This window comes from Equus caballus, chromosome X (assembly GCF_041296265.1).
Source record: "Equus caballus isolate H_3958 breed thoroughbred chromosome X, TB-T2T, whole genome shotgun sequence".
NCBI classification, from domain to species: Eukaryota; Metazoa; Chordata; class Mammalia; order Perissodactyla; family Equidae; genus Equus; species Equus caballus.
This window is the reverse complement of record NC_091715.1, coordinates 37,944,142-37,968,308: the sequence shown is the minus strand read 5'-3', so window position 1 is coordinate 37,968,308 and position 24,167 is coordinate 37,944,142. Positions and strand designations below refer to the sequence as shown.

General features: G+C 40.5%; 1 protein-coding gene across 1 annotated transcript in view; it reads left to right on the top strand.

The window, feature by feature from the left end:
• Window positions 1-24,167, top strand: part of LOC138921979 (uncharacterized) — a 155,622-nt gene that overhangs the window by 58,812 nt on the left and 72,643 nt on the right. Inside the window, exons 2-4 of the mRNA XM_070258364.1 lie at window positions 1,318-2,494; window positions 3,680-3,781; window positions 11,447-11,546. Of these exons, the coding sequence (XP_070114465.1) occupies window positions 1,318-2,379 (1,062 nt within the window). The 3' untranslated portion in view covers window positions 2,380-2,494; window positions 3,680-3,781; window positions 11,447-11,546. The remainder of the gene's footprint in view (window positions 1-1,317; window positions 2,495-3,679; window positions 3,782-11,446; window positions 11,547-24,167) is intronic.

The window sequence follows — 24,167 nt, the reverse complement described above, 5'->3', positions numbered from 1 at the left end:
CTAAAGACTGTTTTCTTTGCTTCAGAGCCTCTTCTTCAGAATGCTGTTTATCATTCGTATTGTCCTCATTTACCCAGCAACAAATACACTACGAATATGCTTTTCATTAGTCAATTTAATGAATTTAATTTTGGTTCAAAATGTTAATTAAAAAGTGTGCATTTCATTCTTATAAGGATGAAACTTAAAACACTTTTGATTCTCAAGTGTTATGTTAAATTACTAAAAGCAGAGTTGAAAAACAGAGTTAATCAGTGTGAAATCTAGGATCATGAGCCTGGGCTTGATTTTGATAATTATAATTAATTTTCCTATCTCTTTAAGAAAACAAAGGCTTAAAATCATGGTATTTATAGCTTTATTTGTGTTTAGGGAGAAAATTTTGAAGAAAACAAATGTACGAGGAAACAGAAAGGAAGTTTGTGTCAAAGAGAAAAACACTAAAGAAAAAGCTGCTAGACCAGATATTCCATCACTAGAAAATGAATGAGAATTTTATTATTTCTTGGCTTTTAAAAAATTTGCCCTTTGCCAAATCTAAGGATGTTGCCAACCTGGACGAAAAAGGATCCATTTTTCTACAAAACCACATTTAATAACATCCATGAAATTGACATTTTAGAACTATGGCAAAAAGCCAAATTAAAATTTATGGATTCCTAATCCCTAAATTCTGAGCCCGTTTTCTTAAGAAATACCTAAAATATACTTTAAAACGAACTCAATTAATCTAATTACAGAGGGTTTAAATAACGCGTACACACTGGATCTGTTTCCATAAAACACAGCTGTTCTGTTATTTATATTTTGCTATTTTTTAAAATTAGAAATGTGGCTATATATATAAAGTAACTTTTAAAAAGAGTTAATCTGTTGTCTTCTGCATCATTAAATTTTTAAAAAGCCCCTACAACCAACCAGCTTGGAAATCTTATATTCATGCCTCTGAATATTGCTGCGGTTCTAACAAGGAAAGCAGCATATCCAGGTATTTAATGTAACAGAAACAAGGCACAGGCAGCAACTTGTATCCCCTGGCAGTTGACATGCTAATTTCTTCGCCTGCTCTCTCTCCCGCTCACTCCACCCCGCTTCACCAACCCCCTTCCACTCAAGACACGAGGCACCCCCTGGGCCACGGATGGTGCCTTGCGGGGAGTGAAGAGACGCCGGAAGAGCTAGGGCAGAGCGCGCGGTGCCCACACCTTTGGCCGCGGGGTGAGTGCGGGAGGCCGCCGCTGGCCTGGGAAGAGGGGAGCGGGTTAGGAGCGCGGGGTCGGAGCGGAACCCCTGCACGCCCCCTCCTCCCAGGACTAGGGATCTGCCGCTAGAGGCGGGGGCCCAAAGCCCCCCGCTGGGCCCGGGCGAGGATGGGCGGGCAGGAGGCGGAGCGCAGCGCGGCGCTGCGCTGGGCGGCGGGAAAGGGGCGGGGAGGACAGCTCAGGCTTAAGCGGGCAGAGGGACGGTGGCAGAACCTGCGGGCTAGGTGGGAGGCTCACCCACAGGGAGGAAGGGAAGCGAGGACCGCCGCTGCTGAGGAGCGAGGAGACGCTTGGAGTCCAGGGGTCAGGCCGCTGCCACCTCCTCCTGCAGCGGAGACAGCACAGCCAGCGGGCGCACTGGCCGCAACTGCAACCCTCCGCGCAGGTGGGCACCCCCGAGCGCGGCGCTCTGCCCCTTCTCGGACCGCCGCGGGCCGGATGCCCTCCTTTCCAGGCCACTGAGTTCGGGGGCGAGGGCTGGGCAGGTCTGGGGGTAGGAGGAATGTGCACGGCTCCTTGGTGTGCACGCTTGTGCGCGCGCGCTGTGCTAGGTGGGGAAGAGGTGCGGGAAAGCAGCCTCCCTCAGGATTTACTCCCTCGGGTCTCGCTGTCCCCACCCCCACTCTCTTCTGACCAGCAGAGCTCTCGAGCGGCTTTAGAGAACTGCGACCCCCTCCCTCGTCCGCAATCTCGGTGGTGTGTGCACTTCGCCCCCCTCTTCACAATCCACACCCAGCAACCATCAGGACGCCCCCTGCTCTGTAGGAACCTTGGGAGAAGAGAGAGTGGTGGCAAGACCAGCCAGGGTGTGTTCGGGGAAGGCAGGAGTTGCTGGAGTATTGTCTGCCGGGGACGGTGCCTGAGCCCGCGCGCTCCCTCGCGCTTTCAGGGCCAGAGTTGGGGGGGGGGGGCGGGCGCGGGGGGTTTGCTGAACTTATCTCCGAAGGCTGACTGTGCACATGCACTTGGCGACTTGTGCACGTTTGGACGAGGACTTAATGGAGGCACGTGGGAGCAGGATCGGTCGCTGGCGGGCCCCCAAAGAGCCTCTTGGCTCTTGGGATGGCCCAGCGCGTGTTCTGGGATGGGAAGGAAGGGAGAGTGTGCGTGTGTGTGAATGTCCGTCCTAGGGAGGAGAAGGAGGAGAGTGGCTCGAGGAGACTTGATTTTCTTGGATTTGCTGCCAGTCCGTAAACCAAACCAGGCTTTCGAGGCGCTAAAGTAAATTACCGGTAAGTGGATCTCTGGTGGCGATAAAAAGGACCCTGGGTTTGCTGGGGTAGCGGGCTCGGCGGGCATGCTCACCGGGTAGCTTTTGGCGCTATCTCGCCTAGGTGGTGGGGGTGGGAGTGTGAATGTGTCTTTGGCTTAAGGTGCTGGAGCTGGGGTACTTGTCCTGGGTAGACTGTGGGACTTGGAGGAGATAAAAAGCTGTGCGGCATGGTTATTCTCCATCAACTCTAGAATCTTCGGCGTCTGCCTCTTTATGTCTCGGTTTCTCTGTTCTCGCTCTGTCTCTCTCTCTGTGTCTCTCTCTCTCTCTCTCACAAACACGCACACACACACTCTGGCTTGGTCTGCCTGTCTCTGTCTCTCTCACGGCCACACACCCACCCGCACACCACACACACGCACACCCTGGTTTGGTCTGTTATTCTAAATTAACTCCAGAATCTCAGTGTCTGTCTGTCTGTCTCTCTCTCAATACACACACGTCCCTCTCATTTCGTGGCTGCTTTGACTCACTGGTAGTTCCTCATGGATTATTATTCATTGCTTGTTTTGCTCATGGATTTTTATTCACCTGACTTTTTTTTTTAAGGAAAAGAAAGATCTACCTGTGTTAAAATCTGTGGGAGGTCAGAAGGACCTTTCAGCACGCTTAATTTGCATTCAAATCAGGAACAGGGCATTATGACGAAAATTTCCCACCTAACTACTGTTTAGATGGGACAAAGCTCTAGTTCATGGTAGAATTAATATTATTTTAAAGAGACATTTTACAACCATGTGACAAAGTAATCTGCCTGGATCTCTCTCTCTTTTCTTTGTGGTAATTTACATAATTTTTAATTACCCAATTAACAAAGTGGTCAAGTTGTCTCCTAATTTTAAAGGACAGGTCTTGAAATGGTTGTAGGTTGGCATGTGGATGGGTTCTGTGACTCCATCTCTTTCTTTAATGAACTGATGAGAGTGGTGTTGATTTGAGACTTACGTATGTTTCAATTTCTAAGTAATTTATCAAACCACTGGGGGAGGGGGACCTAGAAATTTTCGATGCAGAGGAGAAAGACCACATTTATCTCTTGGAGCAGATATTTTGCCACTTCCCTCCCAATTGTCCCTGTTAGATGCCTAGAAAAGATGCATGGTTGATGAATAATACATGGTTTATTTCTCCTTTATGTCTACAGGTGGCAGTGTAGAAGCCAAAACGGGAGCTTCCAGAAGTGGTTTCTGAAAAATAAGAGTGAATATACATAAGTAAGCAAGCACAAGAATCTGAAAAACCACAGGTATGTAGAACAATTAATCCACCTATCCGGCTTTGTAATTATTGCATTCCAGTATCTTGACATTTGTATAGACTTTTATGAAGTGAAATGTATTTTGAGGTATTCTCAAAGAAGAAAACAAGTGTATTCTATTTCAGACAATATACTTAAATAAAAATACTCCATGCCATTATATTGTAGTACTTTTTACTGTTCTAGAAGAGAAGCATTGTTTATCCATTGTGACCATGTGGCTTTGCATTTAACCAGTTGTTGCTTGATACTTGCTCTTAAAAACACTTTTCCTGAAACTATATAAAACTACCAATTGTTCTGAATAATTTCATTTGGGACACTGTTAACAAAGGCACCCTCTTGAGCCAGCATAACAGTATCTGATTTTTACAAAAACTGTCTCTCGCTGTTGACCTGACATCACTTATCAGAATACCTACGCATTAGGTATTCTGTTTTTAACCATATTGTCATTTTTCTCCACCTACCTAGCTGCTTTTCCAAGCCAAACATATAAGAGGTACCTTCATAATTCACCCACTTGACTGAACAAATAACAGGTTTAATATGGGATCAAAGACAATCAATTTCATGAAGTTTTTCGTTGTGACACAATTCAAAAGATTTTGCCTGTGATTATCATTAAAATATAAAGTTTTTCATATTAAAGGTCTTTTTCCACAACTAGGTAACATACTGTTATGAATGGTAGAAGAAACCAGACGGGGTAGAAAGTTCATTTTTTGGATTTTTATTTTCTTTCCTTAGAATTCTGGGCCGGAGCTAATGGTGCTCTCACAGGGAAGCTCAAGTTATTGTTCTGTTGACTGTATAAGTGTCAGGCATCAAAATGGCCGGTAAAGAGAATGAAGCTTTCTCTTTCCTTGGAGGTGCATGCGTTCAGCACAATACTGGAATGTGGTGATATCTTGTGATTTTTGACGTTCTGCTTTTACAGCGGAGGAGGGATTTGTTTAGCCCCTGCCAACAAGGATGTAAAACAAAATCAGATGCTGTTCTGGAAGCTTTAAAAGATCAAATTGGACACTTCCCAGTAGAAAGCAAATTGGGAGCTCTGAGTCAGAAAGTATAGACTAAACTAAAGACTAAAAGATTAAAAGGCTCCATGGATATAGAATGTCAGGAAAGCTCTTGGGCATTTAGGAACACGGAAGTTTGCACTGCATGGGACTTAGATTCATTATCTAACTCAAGAAACTGGGAAGTAACTACTCATCCCCCAACGTGTCTAAGAGGAATAGGGCCTCGAATCTTCTAAATTAGAAAGGAAAAGAGCAAAGTTGAGGTTATAACCCTTTCTTGAATTATAGCATTCACATTATACAAACGTAAGGTGCTTTAGAGATATTTTATTTTTGAGGCATAACATACATACAGTAAAATGTGTAAAATACATTAATCTAAAGTGTACTCCTCAATGAATTTTTACATGTGTATACACCCGTTTGACCACCATCCAGGTCAAGATGTAGAACATTTCCAGCACCCTAGGAGATTTTCTACTCTTTCCCCTTCTGGTCACTTTCATTCCCCTTCCAACCTGAAGGTAACCACATCATGATTTTTTTTTTCACATTGTGATTTTTTTAAAACTCCATCCACTAGTTTTGTCTGCTGTTAAGCTCCATATAAATAGTATCGTATGGAAGGGATTTTTGTGTCTATCTTCTTTCACATAATGTAATGTCTATGAGATTCCTCCATGTTACTGTGTGTATTAGTTCATTCTAGTCTGTTGTTGAGTAGTAATTCCATTGTATGGATATACCACAATTTGTTTATCCAGTCTCCTGTTGGATCTTTGGACTCTTCCCATTGTGTGGCTAATATGAATAAAGCACTGTGAACGTTCTTGCTTATGTTTTTTTTTTTTTTTAAAGATTTTATTTTTTCCTTTTTCTCCCCAAAGCCCTCCGGTACATAGTTGTGTATTCTTCGTTGTGGGTTCTTCTAGTTGTGGCATGTGGGACGCTGCCTCAGCGTGGTCTGATGGGCAGTGCCATGTCCGCGCCCAGGATTCTAACCAACAAAACACTGGGCTGCCTGCAGCGCAGCGCGCGAACTTAACCACTCGGCCCCAGGGCCAGCCCCGTTGCTTATGTTTTTTGGTGGACATGCCCACTCCTTTCTCTTGAGTATATACGTATGAATGGAGTTGCTGGGTCATAGAGTAGACTTATATTTAGCTTTAGTAGATATTTCCAAACAGTATTCCAAAGTAGTTATACCAATATAAATTCCACCAGTAGTGTACAACAGTTCCAGTTGCTCTACATTTCCACTTGGTTCTGTCGGTCTTTTTAATCTTAGCTATTTTGGTGAGGGCATAGTAGTACCTTCTGTGGGTTTTTAAAAAATTTTAATTGTGGTAAAATATATATAATGTAAAATTTACCGTTGTAATAATTTTTAAGTGTATAGTTAGTGGTGTTAAGTACCTTTACACTGTTGTGTAACCATCACCACCATTGATCTCCAGAATTCTTTTTATCTTGCAAAACTGAAACCGTACCCATTAAACAATAAATCCCCATTCTCCCTTCCTTCAGCCCCTGGCAACCACCGTTCTGCTTTCTGTCTCTGTGAATTTGATTACTTTAAGTACCTCATACAAGTAGAACCATAGAATATTTGTTCTTTTATGACTGGCTTATTTCACTTAGCATAATGTCCTTAAGATTCATCTGTTGTAGCATGCGTCAGAATTTCCTTCCTTTTTAAGGCTGAATAATATTCCATTGTATGAATATACCACATTTTGTTTATCCATTTGTCAATCGGTGGACACTTGGGTTGCAGCCACCTTTCAACTATTGTGAATAATGCTGCTATGAACATGAGTGTACAAATATTTCTTCGAGACCCTGTTTTCAAATTTTGGGGGTATATTGCTAGATCATATGGTAATTCTGTTTTAATTTTTTGAGGAGCCACCATACTGTTTTCCATAGTGGCTGCACCATTTTACATTCCCAACAGTGTACAAGGGTTCCAATTTCTCCACATCCTCACCAACAGTTGTTATTTTCTGTTGTGTTTTTTTTTTTTTTGATAGTAGCTGTCGTAGTGGGTTTGAGGTGGTCCTTATGGTTTTAATTTGTGTTTCCTGGTGAGTAATGTTGTTAAATGCCATTTCATATACTTATTGATGTTTGGATATCTTTTTGTGAAATTCCTGTTAAAATCTTTTGCCCATTTTTGAATTGAATTGTTTCTTTACTTCTTTGTCAGAGTTCTTTTATATTCTATGTATGAGTCCTTTGTCAAATATATGTACAGTCATGTGCTACATAATGATGTTTTGGTCAACGATGGACCACATATACAAAGGTGGTCCCCTAAGATGAGTACCATAGAGTCTAGGTATGTAGTAGGCTATACTATCTAGGTTTGTGTCAATACACTCTATTTGCACAATGATGAAATTGCCTCATGACGCTTGACTGTATTACAAATATTTTCTCCCAGTCTGTGGCTTGCCTTTTCACTGTCTTCATGGTATCTTTTGAAGGTTTTTAATGAAGTCCAGTTATCAGTTTTTTTCTCTTATGGCTATTGCTTTTTGTGTTCTATTTATGAAATCTTTGCCTACTTTGGAGTTATTTTTTTTAAATTCCCTTTTAGTTACTGAAAATATATAAAGGCAGTCTGTTTGGAAGATGAAGTAAATTAACTATAAGCATATTTTCAAATAAGTGCCCTAAGAATGAAAGTTGATGCTGTTCCTTGCTGCAGCAGGTTCCAGAGAAGGAGTTTGGAGAAGCCTGTTTTTCAATAAGATACGTGGACACAGATGCTGTTACTCAAGTGGTTCCTGTTTCTGTCTCCCCCAGACACTGATTATGTCCTCAGGGCCCCTCTAGAGTGGAGGAACCCGAGGGAACAGCCTGGTAATGACTTGACTAGAGGAAAGAATGTGGCAAAATGGATTGATATCCACTTTTCCTTAGTTTGTAACCCATAATTGCTGAATGATCCTTCATCTCCCCTCTTGCATCCCTAAGGAGAGTTGCTGCTGTTTAGTGCTACTTCTTTTCTTTGCTTTTGAAACATCAATGTCCCTCAGGATTCTGCCATTAATTAGCTTTTTCTCTTCTCCATCTACATCTTTTCCTCGAATGCCCTGCATTCACATTCATTTTCATGTCTTGAGCTGTCTCTCCCCCTCTGCCCTGTGTTCTAAAGATTCGCCAGGTCTTTATCTGACTTGTGCCACCTGTCCCTCAACAGAAGGTCCAGATTTGTATCCTTATCTGACTCCTGGACATCTCCCACTAGATATCCCATAGGTGCCTTTATAAAAATCACGTGTTCTTCCTCTCCAGTCTCCTCTTCTGCTTTCCTGCCTTAATATATTTGCCGTTAATCTGGGATCCCAAAGTAGAAATCTTGGCACTGTCCCCAATCTCCCCACACAATTATATCACCCCCACAGCCCATATTTAGTTGGTTGTCAAGGCTGCTGGGTCTTTCTCCTGTCTCTGAAATATCTTTCAAAGGCATCTTCTCTTCCCTATATTCACTACCTTTTGGTTCAGGTCCCCTTTAGAATTGTTGGAATAGCCTCCCTGATTTTTACTCTTGCCTCTAATCCTCTGCTTCATATCAGCTTTCTTTTCCTAAAACACAGATTTAATCATGTCATTTCCTACTTAAAATGATTTGTAGCTCTCCACAGCCTACAAGAGGTATTCAAATCCGTTAATATAATTTACAGTATGACACCCTTCATTATTTGCCTTCAACCTGCTTTTCCTGCTCCATCATCTGCCATTTCCTCCCCACACTCCATCTGTCCTAAACTATTTTTCATTCTTAGAACATTAGAACATTCCTTGAGCTGTTTCCTGTATCTGTGCTTTTGCATATGCTGTTTGTTCTACTTCTGATGTCCATTCCTGTCCACTGGTGATGTACTATTTTTTTCTTTAAAAAGCAGCTCAAATGTGGCTTCTTCTTTGACTGTGCCTTCCTATCCTCTAAGTAGATGTTGTTATTCATACTTCTTTTAATGTAGTTAGAAGAGATGACTCCATAATTGCAGGCACTATTGCATATTAATCTTTGTACCCCCAATGACTATAGAGAGCACTACTTCAAATATAGAAGGCATTTAGTAAATGTTTACTGAATGAATAATTCGTAAAGAATCCATTCCTTTATCAGTTGGCTTTTGCTGCTTAACAAACCACCACAATATTGGTTTGGTTAGCAGTTTAAAACAACCAGCATTTAGTTAGCTTTTGATTCTGTGGGTTGGCAATTTGGGCAGGATTCAGCTGGGCAGTTCTTTAGATCTGGGCAGGTTTTCTACTGGGTGGGGTGGGAGCTGGCTCTTCTAGGATGGCCTCAGCTCCTCTCCACATGGTTTCCAATCTATAACCAGGCTAGCCTGGGCTTGTTCACACTCTGGGTGGTGGGGTTCTAAGAGAGAGTGCAGAGGCATGCAAGGCCTCTTGAGGCCTAGGCCTGCAACTGGCACAAGGTTACTTTCTCTGAATTTTGTTAGCCAAAGCAGGTCACAAAGCCAGCCCTGATTCAGGAGGTGGGGAAATAAATAGATTACATCTCTGGAAGTGAGGAGCTGCAGTCATGTTGCAAGGAGCACAGAGAAAGGAGAGTAATTGCAGCCATTTTTATGAGTAATCTACTGCACTTACCTAGGAACAGGAATATAAGACTAGACCAGGCTTAGTCCAGAGGGTTGATTCCACTTAGGTCACCAGCAGGGAGGACAGTTTTGATCCTGACTAATTGTGTCTAATTGCATCTAAGATGAGCCCAACCAAGATGGCCCCATGGTTCCTAGTGATACTGACCCTAGGCTTTTAGGCTGTCTGTGTAATAGAAAGTGACAAGAGGCCAAACCAAAGTCTCAGACAAGGTTTTACCGGGACTTATGCTCAAGCACAAGGGAGACAGCACAGGAGAAGTGGCTCTCTGGCTGGCTCCTGGAAGGGAGTCATCTGGAGTCTTTTATGGGGTGAAGAGAGCGGACTGGCATCATGATTCCCCTCTGTTAGAGGCGTTCTGCTTCCCTCTTCCTGGTGGTATCTTCTTTGCGTGTCTTCGCATGCTGCCTCAGGGTTGCAGTCCCTGCCCCTGCCCAGTAGGTCCAACATGACGGCGTTGCTCACTACTGCCACCCCAGGAAGGTCATATAGTGGTCATCTCCAGGCTTTGTGTGCATCCGGGAGTCAGGTCCACTGCTTGGGAGAAGTTTTGCGGTTGGAATGTTGCACATCTTGACTTCAAAAATAGCTGGGCTTGGAGGTGCCAAACCTTGTGGTTAAGGGTGAGGGGCAGAGTCCTGTCTCTATTCAGGCTCATTAGCATCCTCCTTTGGCCCTCCTCTTAAGTCCTCTGTCCTTATCCTTTTATGCAAAGCATATTTAAGACAGCCCCAGTTTCATTTTAGCCTTGATGAAGTACCATTGGTGTTGTGGGATGGGGAAGTTGCTCCAGTACTGGAAAAAGGAGAAATCTCTCTCTCTCTTCATTCTGGAAGCTGCTGTGGATACCCTTGGGCATTGGGGACCTTCTCATTATGGAGCACCCTTGAGTATTTACATTGATTTGTCTCTAGCATCTGATTTAAAAGGCATTTTGGGGAAAGGAGAATGTCAGGAAATGAAAAGAGACCTGATTGATTGGGGCTGTTCATCTCTGTTCTCCCTCAGCATGTGTGGAAAATGAAGGGATCCTCCTACTGAGAAACACTAGTAGTTTACCCAGTCTTAATGTCTGTGTCCTTTTCCAGCTGTTACAAACTATTCGGAGTGGAAACGTGAATTTAAATGTTTCTGATTACTACCTATTAAAGATTCCTTTTTAAGGACTAGAGTACATTAGGAGGAAGTATAGTTACAATATACACGTAGGTGCTTAGTTGAAATATACGTGAAGTGTATATTAATAAGTATATTTAGTAAAACATACATGAAGTGACCCTGATTTTCCAGAGATAGTATAGTAACCGTGGATAGGTTTGAGTTTTTCCAGAACTTGGTGTTAGCACACATCTGTATGTTTTAGTAGAGCTGTTAGAAGTAGCTAAAGAAAACAGATAGAAATTTTACCTCGTTCAAGTCCAGTTCTACTAATCCTAGAGATGCAGATGAACTGTGAAGTGACCAAAAGGCATAAAAGAATAGGAGGCACTTCAAGAGCTTTAAGACCCCTTATGACCTCTCACGTGTTGTCCTCCTGCCTGTGCCACTCCTAGATTGGCCATTGACACAGGTAGAGGCATGAAAAATCCACAACCTGAGTAATCCTCTGTCAAAATAACAGATGTGCTACTATTTATGAGCGAAAATAGGACTTTCACTTATGTTAAAAAATATCTTCTTGAAATTTATTCTTATGGCATGCTTTCTTTTATTTGTCAAAAACAAAAGATTTAGTTCATATCTCACTTCCTATGCCCTATTTATAGATCAGTTCCTTATTGAATCTCTGTATGTGCTGTTTATTTAAAATGACAACACAAATTCAAATGGCCATAGTTCAATATTTTTAGAAGATCATGACAATTCTGGGTTACCAAATCAGTATTTTTATCTATTAATTTATTAAATCAAAGAATTTTAACAGATTGAAATAGGATACTAATTGAAATTCAGGGTCTTTTTTTCCCTTTTTTTTCAGTCCTTTGTTGTACTTTGGAGGGGAGAGAGTCCCGGGTCAGCTCACCCCGCCATTTTGCTCCCTGACCGGAAATAGGATACTAATTGAGATGCATTTGCAGGTACTCATGCTTTGTTTTTCTAATTTAGAACTAGTTTTATATTATTGACAGTAGTGTAAAATATTTTATATACCATATTCCCAACGTGTTGCATAATGTGAATTCTCCTTAAGTTATATTTACTGATGTATAAATACATAGTGTGTATGTATTACAGTTGGCCCTCTGTACTGTAGTCTATATGTGCTACAGTTGGCCTTCCATATACGGGAATGTGAAACCCACAGATGCGGAGGGTTGACTCTATTCATAGTACTATGCCATTTTATATAAGGGACTTGAGCATGCACAGATTTTGGTATCTGCAGGGGTTCCTGGAACCAGCCTGCCATGGATACTGAGGGACGACTGTATACTCTGGAGAGAGAGAGAGAGGGAGGGAGAGAGAGAACCCATACATCCTCTAGCCTAAGGTTAAAATGCTAGCAGAAGCTATATGAAAATCATGAGTAAGTGTAGAGCAGATGTTTATTGAAACAGCCACTTAGGACAGTGACTTGAGTTCTATCAAGGATTACTGTTTAAGAAGTATTTACATTGAGGAAGGTTGTGATAGTGAAAAGACTGATGAATTCAAGGTGGTAGTTTTAGAAGGAGCCTCTGGTGCCACACTGACTAGTGTTAATGGGCACACTGTTGGATTTTAAAAGGGGATTTAAAAACATGCACATTTAAGATGGACTAGATGGTGATCAGTCACTCTCCTATCTTTTGAATACTAATCCCCATGTTGGAAAATATTTAAAATGATTTGCCTGTTTTGTAAATGCTATGGTTTTGTTCCTGATTAATTATGATAGCAAAATTTTCTTATTGTCGTGGCATTGTCAGTATTTTAGGTTTGTGAAAGGAGTCTTGGGCACAGAGGTTGGCCTCCAGGGCTGCAGAGGCTGCTTTGCCTGTCTGCTAGCCCAGCTGTGTGTGCAGGAGGGTCTTGGACCATGTTTTGACGATGAAAACAAAAACAAAACATGGCAGGTATTTAACCAGGAAAATATAATGGAGGAAAACAATGGAGTCTTAATGAACTTCCTAAAATGGGAGAGGTATGATTGCTTTAGCTAATCATGATGCCTCAGATTTCTGCAGGAGAAAGAACAGAGGATATTTTTCCTTAAAACAGCTTGTGAGAACTAAAAAACCATGTGTACTGAGGGGACACCATGTCCTCTGGTGATAAGGAATCTATGCAGAGGATCAGCAATTGTTTTCTCTTTACCTCCAAAGATGGCATTGTGGGATCTTTTCCCTTAGTCATCATCATGTATGATGATACTATGCATGTTTTTACCCATGTTATGGAAAAAGGCCTTGAGACTCACAGAAATAACTTGACTGCTGTGGCTTAAGTGATAGTCCCTGGTCACAGCTTTCTCTACCTCTTTGACACAGTGTTTTGGCTCTGCCTGTGAACCTCAAGTGTAGCCATAGAGTGAGTGACTGAGTGAGTGAGTGAAAGAGAGAGAGAGAGAGTGTGTGTGTGTGTATAAGGACTCTTCCCAGTGATGATATTGGGTTCCCACATCTACATGGTCAGAGTAAATGAGTACCTATCTAGTGTGTTGTATTTTGAATCACCAGCAGTAATTTTCCATCGCTATCAGTAAAAATGTATATTCATAAAAATCAAAACATTTCATCAAGAACTTTGACCTTGGATTGGATTTGACCTTGGACTGCCCTGGTGCTGGAATCAGAAGGCTGGACTAGAAATGAGGAAGCTACTGTTCTTGTTCCCAGTCGGCTTCTAAATAGCTGTGGGGGCTGAGGACATCATTCTTATTGTTTTGGGCTTTAGTTTTGTCATCTCTATGCAAGGGGACTATTTATCTCTAAAGCCTTGTCTTATTCTGACACTCCATCAGTCTTAATACCATGGTCGTATTTTCCCCCTGATTTTGGTGAACTCTACCATAAAACTATTATTGGGATTTAAAAATTTCAATCACGTAGAATTTATGTTCCATTATTATAAGATTAATGAAATGAGATCAGTGGCTAGGTGGAAACCAGGAGGCAGTTATCTATCATAGTATATTCAAATTTATGTTATTGTGGAGTTTTCCTGTATTTGGTCAAGAGCAGAGTGACTATAACCCTACTAAAGAGTGTAAACTTTTATGTTGAGTTAGGGTGCCCCTCTCCCACTCTTTTCTTTATTATAACCTCCCCAAGAATAGGAAAGCTAAGTTGTATTGGACTAAGTTTGGGGGCTGCTACATGACTTCCTCAGTGCTTGCCCTGTTTTTGTACTAAGCATTTGACATTCACAAGTCCAGGTGTGGTTTTCCCTATATTCATCTTGCTTTGGTCTGTTGAGCTGCTTGAATTTGAAGGTTGATGTCTTACATCAGTATTGGAAAGTTCTCAGCCATTGTCTTTTCAAATATTGTTTCTGCCCTGTTCTGTCTCTTAACTTCCTTCTGGCTCTCCAATTACATGACTGGGAGACCCTTTCATGTTTCTTATGACCTGTTTTATTTTTCCTTTCCCTTTTTCTCTTTGGGTTTTAATATGAGTGTCTTCCATTAACCTTTATCTTCACGTTTACTAATGCTATCTTTTGCTATGTCTAGTCTGCTATTGAACCCATCTAATGAGTTGATTTTAGATATTGCATTGTTCTTTTGTTTTTTTTTTAAAGATTGGCACCTGAGTTAACAACTGTTGCCAATCTTCTTTTTTTTTTTCTGCTTTTTCTCCCCAAGTCCCCCCAGTACATAGCTGTATATTTTAGTTATGGGTCCTTCTAGTTTTGGCTTGTGGGATGCCGCCTCAGCATGGCCTGACGAGTGGTGCTGTGTTGGTGCCCAGGATCTGAACCAGCAAAACCCTGGGCTGCTGAAGCGGAGCATGCGAACTTAACCACTCAGCCATGGGGCTGGCCCGATATTGTATTTTTCTAGGATGTCCATTTAATTTTTTATAGAGATTCTAGTTCTCTTTTGAAATTCTCCATCTTTTCATCCATTTTCTCCTTTTTTCTTCAACTAATTAACCCGTTATTTTAAAGGTCTTGTCTGCTGAATCCAATAATGAGGATCATCTGTGAGTCTGCATCCATTGTTTTTTTCTCTTGAATATTAGTTACATTTTCTTGCAGCTTTTCTCATGTCTAATAATTTTTTATTTTATACCAGACATTGTGTATGGACGAATCTTACTGGTTTTAAATTATATCATCTTCCAGAGAGGATTTCCTGTGTTAGGTAAATATAGTGAGGAGCTGATTACCTTCACCCCTTTCAGGAATTGAGTTAAGTCAAGGCCAGGTTGCAGTTTTAGGGAGACTCAATCCAGCTAAGGTTGTCTGTGCTTCTCAGGCAGGGCTCTCCTGGGCTTTTGATTGAAACCCTGGAGGTTCTTTGTCTTCTTAACCCTGAAAAACTGTAGGAGATTAAATTTTGCCCTTTGGCAGTCTGGAGTTTAGCCTGTTGTCCCCTTAATTTCAAATTCTTGCAGCTGTTTTAGGAGAAACCTGGTTGTGTATTTGTGGCACCACTCCTACTTCAGTAAAAAAACTTCATTTCCTAAGCACTGAAACTGGAGGCTTCACTTTGCCTTTTAGAAATCCTCAGCCTAATATCTCAGTCTCCCTCTCACAGCTCCAGCACTGAACAAATGGGAGCATTTCCCATCTGTCACATTAGCCTTTGTGGGGTCATCAGAAAGCTTTGCTGGTTTCTTTTCCTCAGTAGAATCCTTTCTCTTGGCAAGTCACATTAGTATGAGCCCAAAGTTCTCAAGTGCCCTGAGGGAAGAAAACCAGAGTTTATCTGCCCTCGGCAGAAGGGCTCCCTTCCTTTGACATTATTGTCCTTGAGTTCCTTATAGTCTAACAGAAGCCTAATGCTTTTTTTTCTGCATAAAACATTTAAGATGGGATCTGCAATTTCATCATATACATTATTTTCAAGTCCTCGTCTATTCTCATGGAGTCTTCTGTTTAAACATTTTTCAGCTTCATGATAAAAGCAATTTTGGTAGTTAGCACCTGTTGACTCATTATAATATTTCCAAAGGAGGAAAATGGGAATCCTTAGACAATATGGTCCTCGTCAAAATATTTTCACTGCATTTTTTTCAGTTTTTCAATTTTAATTTGTCTAGAAAACACTTCGTAGGTAGAAGATGGTAATGAAGGCAGTTTCAATTGGTTTAAAACTCTCAGATGAATTCCTTATTGGACACATTTACTTCTCTTTTGTACTAAAATGAGGCATGACTGTCATTACAAACCCTCCCATTTGTGAAGAGAATTTGCTCCAGAGAATTCTAATACCATTAATAGGCAGCATCCATATGGTTTGCACATGTAAAAAGGAGAGAATGAGCCCCTCAAATTATTTAAATTGGAACCATTTCATCGTTAAGGAGCAATTCTGTTGTTAACTTTTATTAGAAGCTGTGTAAGACCTGGCCGGTGCTGAGAGCCCAGGGCTGGTGGGAGCCCTGAGTTCTAGTGTTAGCTCGGCCTCCCATAAGCCATTTGTCCCAGGAGAGGTCTCTGTTTTCTCAATCCTAAGAATGAGGACATTGAAATAGTTGAATGCTAATCCTTTCCATCTCTGCCCTTTGGATTCCAATCATTCCTCACTTGGAAACTAAAGTTGTACTTGCATTTCGATAAATGATATTGCCAGAATCAATTAAAAGAATAAAACTATGCAAATTTCTTTTGACTCGTACATTTTCTGTTTGTGATGCCAAATGGGAAATCTTAGACACAGTGTGTCAGTGTCTAAAAAACATTTAAAAAATAGTGTACTTGAGTCTTGAGTACCTGGATTTAAGTGTCAGGTTTGTCATTCATCTGCTTTGGGGCCTTGGGCACTTCATCAACCTCTGTAAGCCTCAGTTTCCTCAACTGGAAAATGGATAGGATAGTGTAGTGGCCTTACCTATTTCATGGGGCTTTGTGAGGATCAACTAAAACATTTCATGTGTGAAGCCTCTTTATGAACAGTAAAGAGCTGTAAAGACATCAGTTATCATTAGGACTGTAATGATACAGCCCTTGTCAGCAGTAACCATCTGTTTGTTGTGGCTGTCGCTATCAAAAGTGAGATGTGAAAACAGCCCAAGGGTATTTAAATTATATACACCTTGACTTTTGTTCCCACTTCACTTTTTTGTAGGGGGGTAGGTGAGCTGACATCGTGTTCAAGGTATAAACTCTCTCCTTGAAGTCATTGAAATGCAGACATGGAAGGGACAGTGGGATTATTTTAGCAAATCCTTCTCTTTTAAAGATGCAGTTTAGGAAGTTTAACTGACTTATCTGAGGTAGTAAGGCTGCTTCAAGGTAAAACCACAACTAAGACCAGTAATTGTCCTCTGTTTAAACCCTGATTTGTGAAGTTACTTCTACAGTTTTGGTCAAGGACCAAAAGAGAGATTTCTTTTGTTTTCAAACATTGGGATTCTTCATTTCTCTCTCCTTAACCTCCGAACATCTTTCATACTACTTTCTCTCCTACTTCACAGACCCCACTCCCATTCTGGTGGTGGTACCTCTCCTCAGTCCAGAGAAGAGGGTCCTTCACCTCTCATCCCAGGCGGCCCCCCACATGTGCTCTTGGTTCCGACCCTGTTTGCCTCCTACGGGGTTTATGCTAGCAGTTATCCTATCTGTGTCCTATATTATCTTTCTTTCCCTTTCTGCTGGTTCTTCTCCTTGGCCGATGAAGGTGCCCAAGCTTGTCATAGAATTTTTTTACTTCACTCTACACACTGCTTCTTTTCCATACTTAGCTACTGGAAAGAGAAATTAGTAAGCAGAGGCACTGCTTTCTCAACTTCCGTTTGTTCTTTGTCTTCAGTTTTTTTAGTGGTAAAATACACATAACGTAAAATTTGCCGTCTTAACAATTTTTGCATATACAGTTCAGTAGTATTAAATATATTCACATTGTCGTGCAACCATGACCACCATCTATCTCAGAAGTGTTTTCATCTTGCAAAACTGAAATTCTGTCCCCATTAAAACAACTCCCCATTGCCCCTTCCCCTAAGCTCCTGGCAACCACCATTCTGCTTTCTGTCTCTATGTTTTTTCCATGCATTCCTTATACAGTATTGTATAAGCACCGTGACTGGTGCTTGGTGGTAGCCCAGAAAAGTTACCTCCCTCCCTCTCTCCTTCCCTTTCCTCTCTCTTGTCCCCTGCTCCATGCCTCTCCCCCGATTTGTTGCAGTTTGTTTTCTGGCCTCTCTTGGGGACAACTTGCTGTCCAGCTTCTGGGCACTTTTTCTTCCTTTTTTGGCGTCTATGATCCCTTCTCAGGATCGAGGCTGGTTTCCTCCTCCCCTCCTAATTTTTTAAGTGATGCTCTTCTGCAGTGGAATTCAGTAGCAACCTGTAGTCACCTACCCGCTCTGCCTCCATCTATGCTCATCAGCTGCTTCCTCACACCCTTGACACACCATGCAAAGCCTCCATGTCTTCAGCCTCTTGCTTTGCTTTTCTTCCGTAAACATTCAGCCAAAAGGCCTTGCTCACTGAAGCCTTCAACACCAACCTCAGTTGCAGTTCCACAGAACTTTGGAAGTCTCTCGTGTAGCCCTGATGTCAATGTTACTAGGATTCCACTTTGTCCCCCCACCTCCCCCAGTACTGAGTGCTTCATTGGCAGGGACTGTGGCTGATTCTTCTCTATCAAACTTGGCCCTCACAGTAGGCCCTCAGTGATGAGTAAATGAAGGAGAGCATTCATTCAAGTACGCTTCCTGTAGTTAAGTGCTTTTCTGATTTAAGAGATTGAATGTTGATCAACCACGTGGAGCATCAAAGTATAAGATCCGAAAAGAGAGGTTCACATTGTACTTTGCTGTGAGAATCTGTTCTATCAGCCAGTTTATTAAATGTTGAGTTATGTTACATGAAGTGCCACAGTGTGCTAGGTAGAATAATGGCCCTCCAAAGATGTCTATGTCCTAATCCCTGAAACCTGTGAATATGTTAAATGGCAAAGGGGAATTAAGGTTGCAGATAGAATTAAGATTTTAAAATAAAGAGATTATCCTGGATTATCTGGATGGGCCAAATGTAATCACAGTGGTCCTTAAAAATGGTGTGTGCTGTAGGATCTCCTTATAGCTAAGTTCATGGACTGCTGAGGGTCTTAAATTGCCATGAATATTATCTTCAGTTAAAGCTTTATTGATAAATTCCTTTCTATAACAGGTATAATTTTATTAGTTTTCTGTGATATTAGCTGTAGTGAAAGAAAGGTACTTTTATTAAATGCTTATATGCGTCAGGTGCTTTATATATGTTATATTTAATGTGCCAAATTACCCAAGAAGTAGATATTATTAAATCCTTTAATGGATGAAGAAACAGGCACAGAGTGTTAACTTACCCAAGGTCATGCTGCTAGTAACTGGTGACCCTGAAGTTTTATTGCATGCCCATAAAGAGAAAAATTCTGAGATGTGACATTTTCACTTTTGCAAGGCATGCTCATCGTTATGGTGTCTAATGCTATATTTTAAAAACTCTTGCCTTTAAATTTGAAAGTTGAAGATTAATTTGTATTTTACTGAAGCAGTATGACACTGTAGCAAGACATGCAGAAAATAGAGGACAGAAATTAACCATAAATCCAACAAAATCTTGATTATATTTTGGTATATTTCCTTTAAGTTCTTTTTTTCCTCTGCATAAGTATGTTGCAGTTTCCCACAGCTGTAATCATAGTCATATTATACTTTAAAAAATTTTACATGATGTATTTTCTCCTGTGTCTTTATAATTATCTTTAATATGCAATAGGTTTCCAATTTTTTTTTTTTTATTGAAAGTCATGCTGAAAGAACAGTTAGTATCTGGGACATGCCGTTCTCTTGGAGGGCAGGAACAGAGTGCAGACCACTCAACACTGTTAAAGCCTCTGCTTGGAGGTGGTCGGTGTCATATCTGCTCACATTTCCCTTGGTCACAGTGTGTCATAGGGCCAAATTCAAAGTCAACTAAGTGGGGACACATACTTCTCTCCCACGACTGACAGGATGAGTAATCCTATTATAGAAAGGGAGAAATAATTGGGAATAATAATACCATTTGCCACCTGGAGGGGAATGAAATGATCAGAGGTAGAACATAAAAATAGAAATAAGTGAAAGTGCCGATACAGACAGGCTGGTCGGTTTTGAATCTAGATTCTGACCTTGAGCAGAGGCTGTCTTAGGTGTCTCCCCTGTGAAATGGAAGGATTAAAAGAAATCATGTATCGAAAGCATGCTGCACTTTGCCTGACTTGTGATAGGCTGCCAGCAAATGTTAGTTTTCTTTAAAGATGTAGTTTTGCCATGGTACTGAATGAGCTGTTTTAGTGCCCGTTTGGATAGAACTAGGTTTTCTTGGGTTTTAACTCAAATATACACAATGCTGTGGATTTTCTAGTCATTAAAGAAAAGATAGCCTAATTTGTGAATTTTTCACTTTAAGTCCCTTTAAAAAAGTGCATCATCACTGACAAGTTAATTTAAAATCCCTGGCCCCATGTCTAAAGATGTGGGAATCAATATTTCCCAGGTGATTATATGTTCTTTATTACTTAAAGGGTGGTCCAGGGGCCATCAGCATCCCCATCACCTGGGAGCTTGTTAGAAATGCAGCATCTTGGGCCCCACCTCAGACCTATTGAATCAGATTCTACATTTCAACAACATGCCCAGGAGATTCATATACATTAAAATCTGAACAGCAGTGATATACATGATCCTTAGAAATGCTGTTTTTTAAAAAGAAGTTTTCTTTTTGAATTATTCTTTGCCTTTCAGTTTGACCGTAATAAATACATCAATAATATTTAGGTAAAATTTTTTTAAAAATCCTTTTTTTCTTTTCAGTGTATACAATATTTAAAATAGGCTTAGTTAAAATAGTAATAATTTAGAATTGTTTTTTCTTTCCCAACTTCTAAGAAAAACAGTTGTCATACCTAGAAGTTTAAATCTTGATTACAAGTTATTGGTCCGTGACATTTTGTTTGGCTCATTTGAATTTCAGAAGTCTTAGATTTTATAAGATCAAACTCAAACAGTATTACAAGTAATCTAACATGTGACATTTAGCGTCTTTGGAACAAAATGATAATTCTTGAACTAAAGAATCTTTTGTACTACTTGTCCCTGTTCTATGATAGTTATCTTGGTCTTGAGTTTATTTATGTGTAGATTGTGCGTCAGAGGACCTAACTCACTGGAGAGGAGGGTGTGGACACTGAATGAAGTGCTATTTCAAAATCCTTTACAAACTCTCAGATGCCTGGTTTTAGGACAACTACAGCTGGTGGGGCCAAATCTGCACCTGTGTTTGTAAATTAAATTTTATTGGAACACAGCCATGCCCTCTTATTTACTTAATTGCCTATGGCTGATTCCGCCATACGATGGCAGAGTGACAGAGGTCACACTGTATGGCCTGCAAAGCTTAAACTGTTTACTATCTGGCCCTTTACAGAAAACGTTTGTCAACCCCAGGTATCAATAATGAAGGGTAGCTTTTTGTATGTGTGTGAAATTCTTGAGAATGGTGTCTGAAGAATCTTGATTTTTTTTTCTTTAAGTGAGAAAAATGAGTCAATCTAACATATAATAAGTTTTTATTTTTTCTTCTTCCGAATTATGTTTGTTTGGGGGCCCTGACTACAGGTTAAATGAACTTTACCACTTTTTAGAACCATTTTTACGTCTTTCAGCCAATCCTTTTCTGAGTACTGAAGAAATGCTCTCATCAGATACTAACTTTCCTACACAAATGCAGGAGTTCATCAATGAACTGTGTGCATTTTTATATATTTCACGGATGTATGCTACTTCCCTCATGCAGCCCAATGAATATTTTCCCTCTAAACACTCCCACCTTAGGCTCTTCCTTCCCTGGAGTGCCGCCTTGTGGTGGGCTGTGGGCCCTTCACTGACAAAGTCCTGCAGAGCTTAGTCATCGATGAAAGTGAATCAGCCAGAGGGTGATTCATTGCAAACCGTGCTCAAGAGTAAGAAACACCATCTTATACCTAAGAGATGATGAATCATTAGACTGGGACAACCTGCTGGTGGATATAATTTGGAAAAAAATTCCCCATTCTGAGTCTCAGCTCTTTCCTCCCACTGTAAATGAGCTTAGAATAAACATTAAAAAAAGAATAAAGAAATGACTCATTAGGACTTTTTTTGGGATTTAATCTCAATTACATTTTAGGTAATTCAATATTCTTGACAATTTGTCCTATATGGTAGTGTGTATATATATTAGAATAATGTACATATATACATTTACGTGTATGTTCACCTATTTTGTGTGTGTGTGCACATGTGTATAACTAATTCTCATTTCTGGTAAGCCTCGTTACTGAAAGAGTTTAAGAGAAGAGGCTGTGGCTGTGCCCTTTATAGGTCCTTTCTGTATCTGGACCCTCACCTAACTGAGATGAATTTTCCTCAGGTTGGTGTTAATACATCACTCATTTATTAGTCAACAAACAAAACCTTTGTGCAAAGAATGACATCCATTGTCTTACTTTCCATTAAATTATTTCTAGGTGAAATATGTTGAGAAAGCACAGCGATCCACCAATATTCCATTAATTCAAATAGCTACCATAGTAACTGCTAAGTTCTTGTCTAAAAACCAGAACATTCTCAAAATTCGGATAAAGATTATACCATTTATTTGCAACTCTTGTCAGGAGAGAAAAATACATATGTACTAAGTACTCAGATGTTTAGTTATCCATACTGGGAATTAATGGCTCCAAAATACAGTAAGAATGAGCAAACTTATGAACCAGCTTATTCTGCCATAGCTTTCACCAGTCCACCTGGATACAGATAAAGAGAGATGTGTTACTGATAAGAATTGACAGATCTGGGATAGATTCAGCACAAATAGCACTTTAGAGACGTTTGAAACTATGGTATTCAGCTAAATGTTCCCATAGTTTAAAGATATATTCATTCCTGAATGTTGCTAAGGATCTGAGTGCCGTGAACTTGCAACAGAGATTTGTGTGGTTGCTATGTGCAAAAGCCCGAGAGTAAGCAAGTGGGAAATAATATCAAGGTGGATAAATTTTACTGTAGTAACGACTTATTTTTTATAGGAGAAATTTGGAAAATAAAGCAAAAAATCTCTGGAACTTGAGTGGAAATATATGTCACCCAAAATAGACAATACAGAAAAGGAAAAGTCATGCTTCTGACGCCACTTTTTATTAATAATAATTTTTATGATATGGACTAATTTAAAATGTTACATTTTGAGTGACTTTCTAATGCACTATTTAGTTTGGATAAATTACAAGAGGCAGTGCAAAGCTCTCAGAGAAAGCAATGTCATCCCATTTTTTTCTTAGTATGACAATACCAAAATATTCTCCTCACATGAAATACAATGTTCTAGAGAAGTTAATTGTATGTCTTCTTTAATTCCACTATATCAAATAACTCTTGAGCGTGAAATTCTTTAAACACAGCCTAGATCCCTTGGGTTCCCCTTCGCCTGACTTACCTTTCGTTTTTAGTAGGATAGAAAAAGGGCTACATAATTACTAAAGCCATTTTTTGATTGTGAAATACTGACATTATGTTTCTTTGCCATCCTTTTTTACTACTGTGGTCGTCTCAACCCTAGCTGCACATTAGAATCACCTGGAGAAGTTTTTACAAAATATAGATGCCTGTGCTCTACCTCAAATTTCTGATTCAATTCTGATTCAATTCAAGGTGGGGCATGGGCGTTTGTGTGTGTGTTTAAACTACCTGTGTGATTGTAATGTGCAGCGGGGGTTGAGAATTACTGTTCTAGACCCTTAACAAATCCTTAACAGTTAACCACATTGTACTGATGATCTGTAAAATGATATAAAAGATGTAAGTTTAGGTAGATGCAGCAGGTTATGACTGCAGTGTCAGATGGTCTCAGAGCTCTCTGCAGCTCTGAGTTTCTGGGATTCTAATACAGGTACCACAAGATGTCTTATTAATGGCTATATTAGCCAACTTGTTTGAGACACTTAGCAAGCAAACACCTTTATGAGGAAGTAGACCCAATCTGGTGGAGTGGGATATCTGATTAGCAGACCTTTGGTCCTGTCCAAAATGTCCATAAGACATTTGGTCCATCAGATATTTGGTCCACGCCAAAAGGTCTTTGATATCTGGTCATATTTGGTCCTGTCTAAAATGTCCATGGAGACATTGGGTCCAGACCAAAAGGTCCTTGATATTTGGTCCTGTCCAAAACCATTTGGCATGGACCAAATGTGCTCATGGATGTTTTGGACAGGATCTAATGTCAAAGATCTTTTGGACAGGACCAAATGTCCTGCAAGGGTGATATCTGAGTTGAGGTGGCTTCACTCAGCAGAACGATGGCCTCACCATTCTGCCGTGAAGAATTTCCATAAAGCAATCCTGTGAGATTGGTTTTATTCATTTGAACTACTCAGGACACTGAGGCTTAAAGAAGGTACCTAATTAGGAGGTGGCAGAGCCAGGATTTGCAAAGAGATGTTTGTCTCTTACATGCGTTTTCCATCTTATCACACTATTTCTCACACGTTGAGTGATCTTCCATGGCATTAGCTGCTTGTGCTATGAATGCGTAGGAAT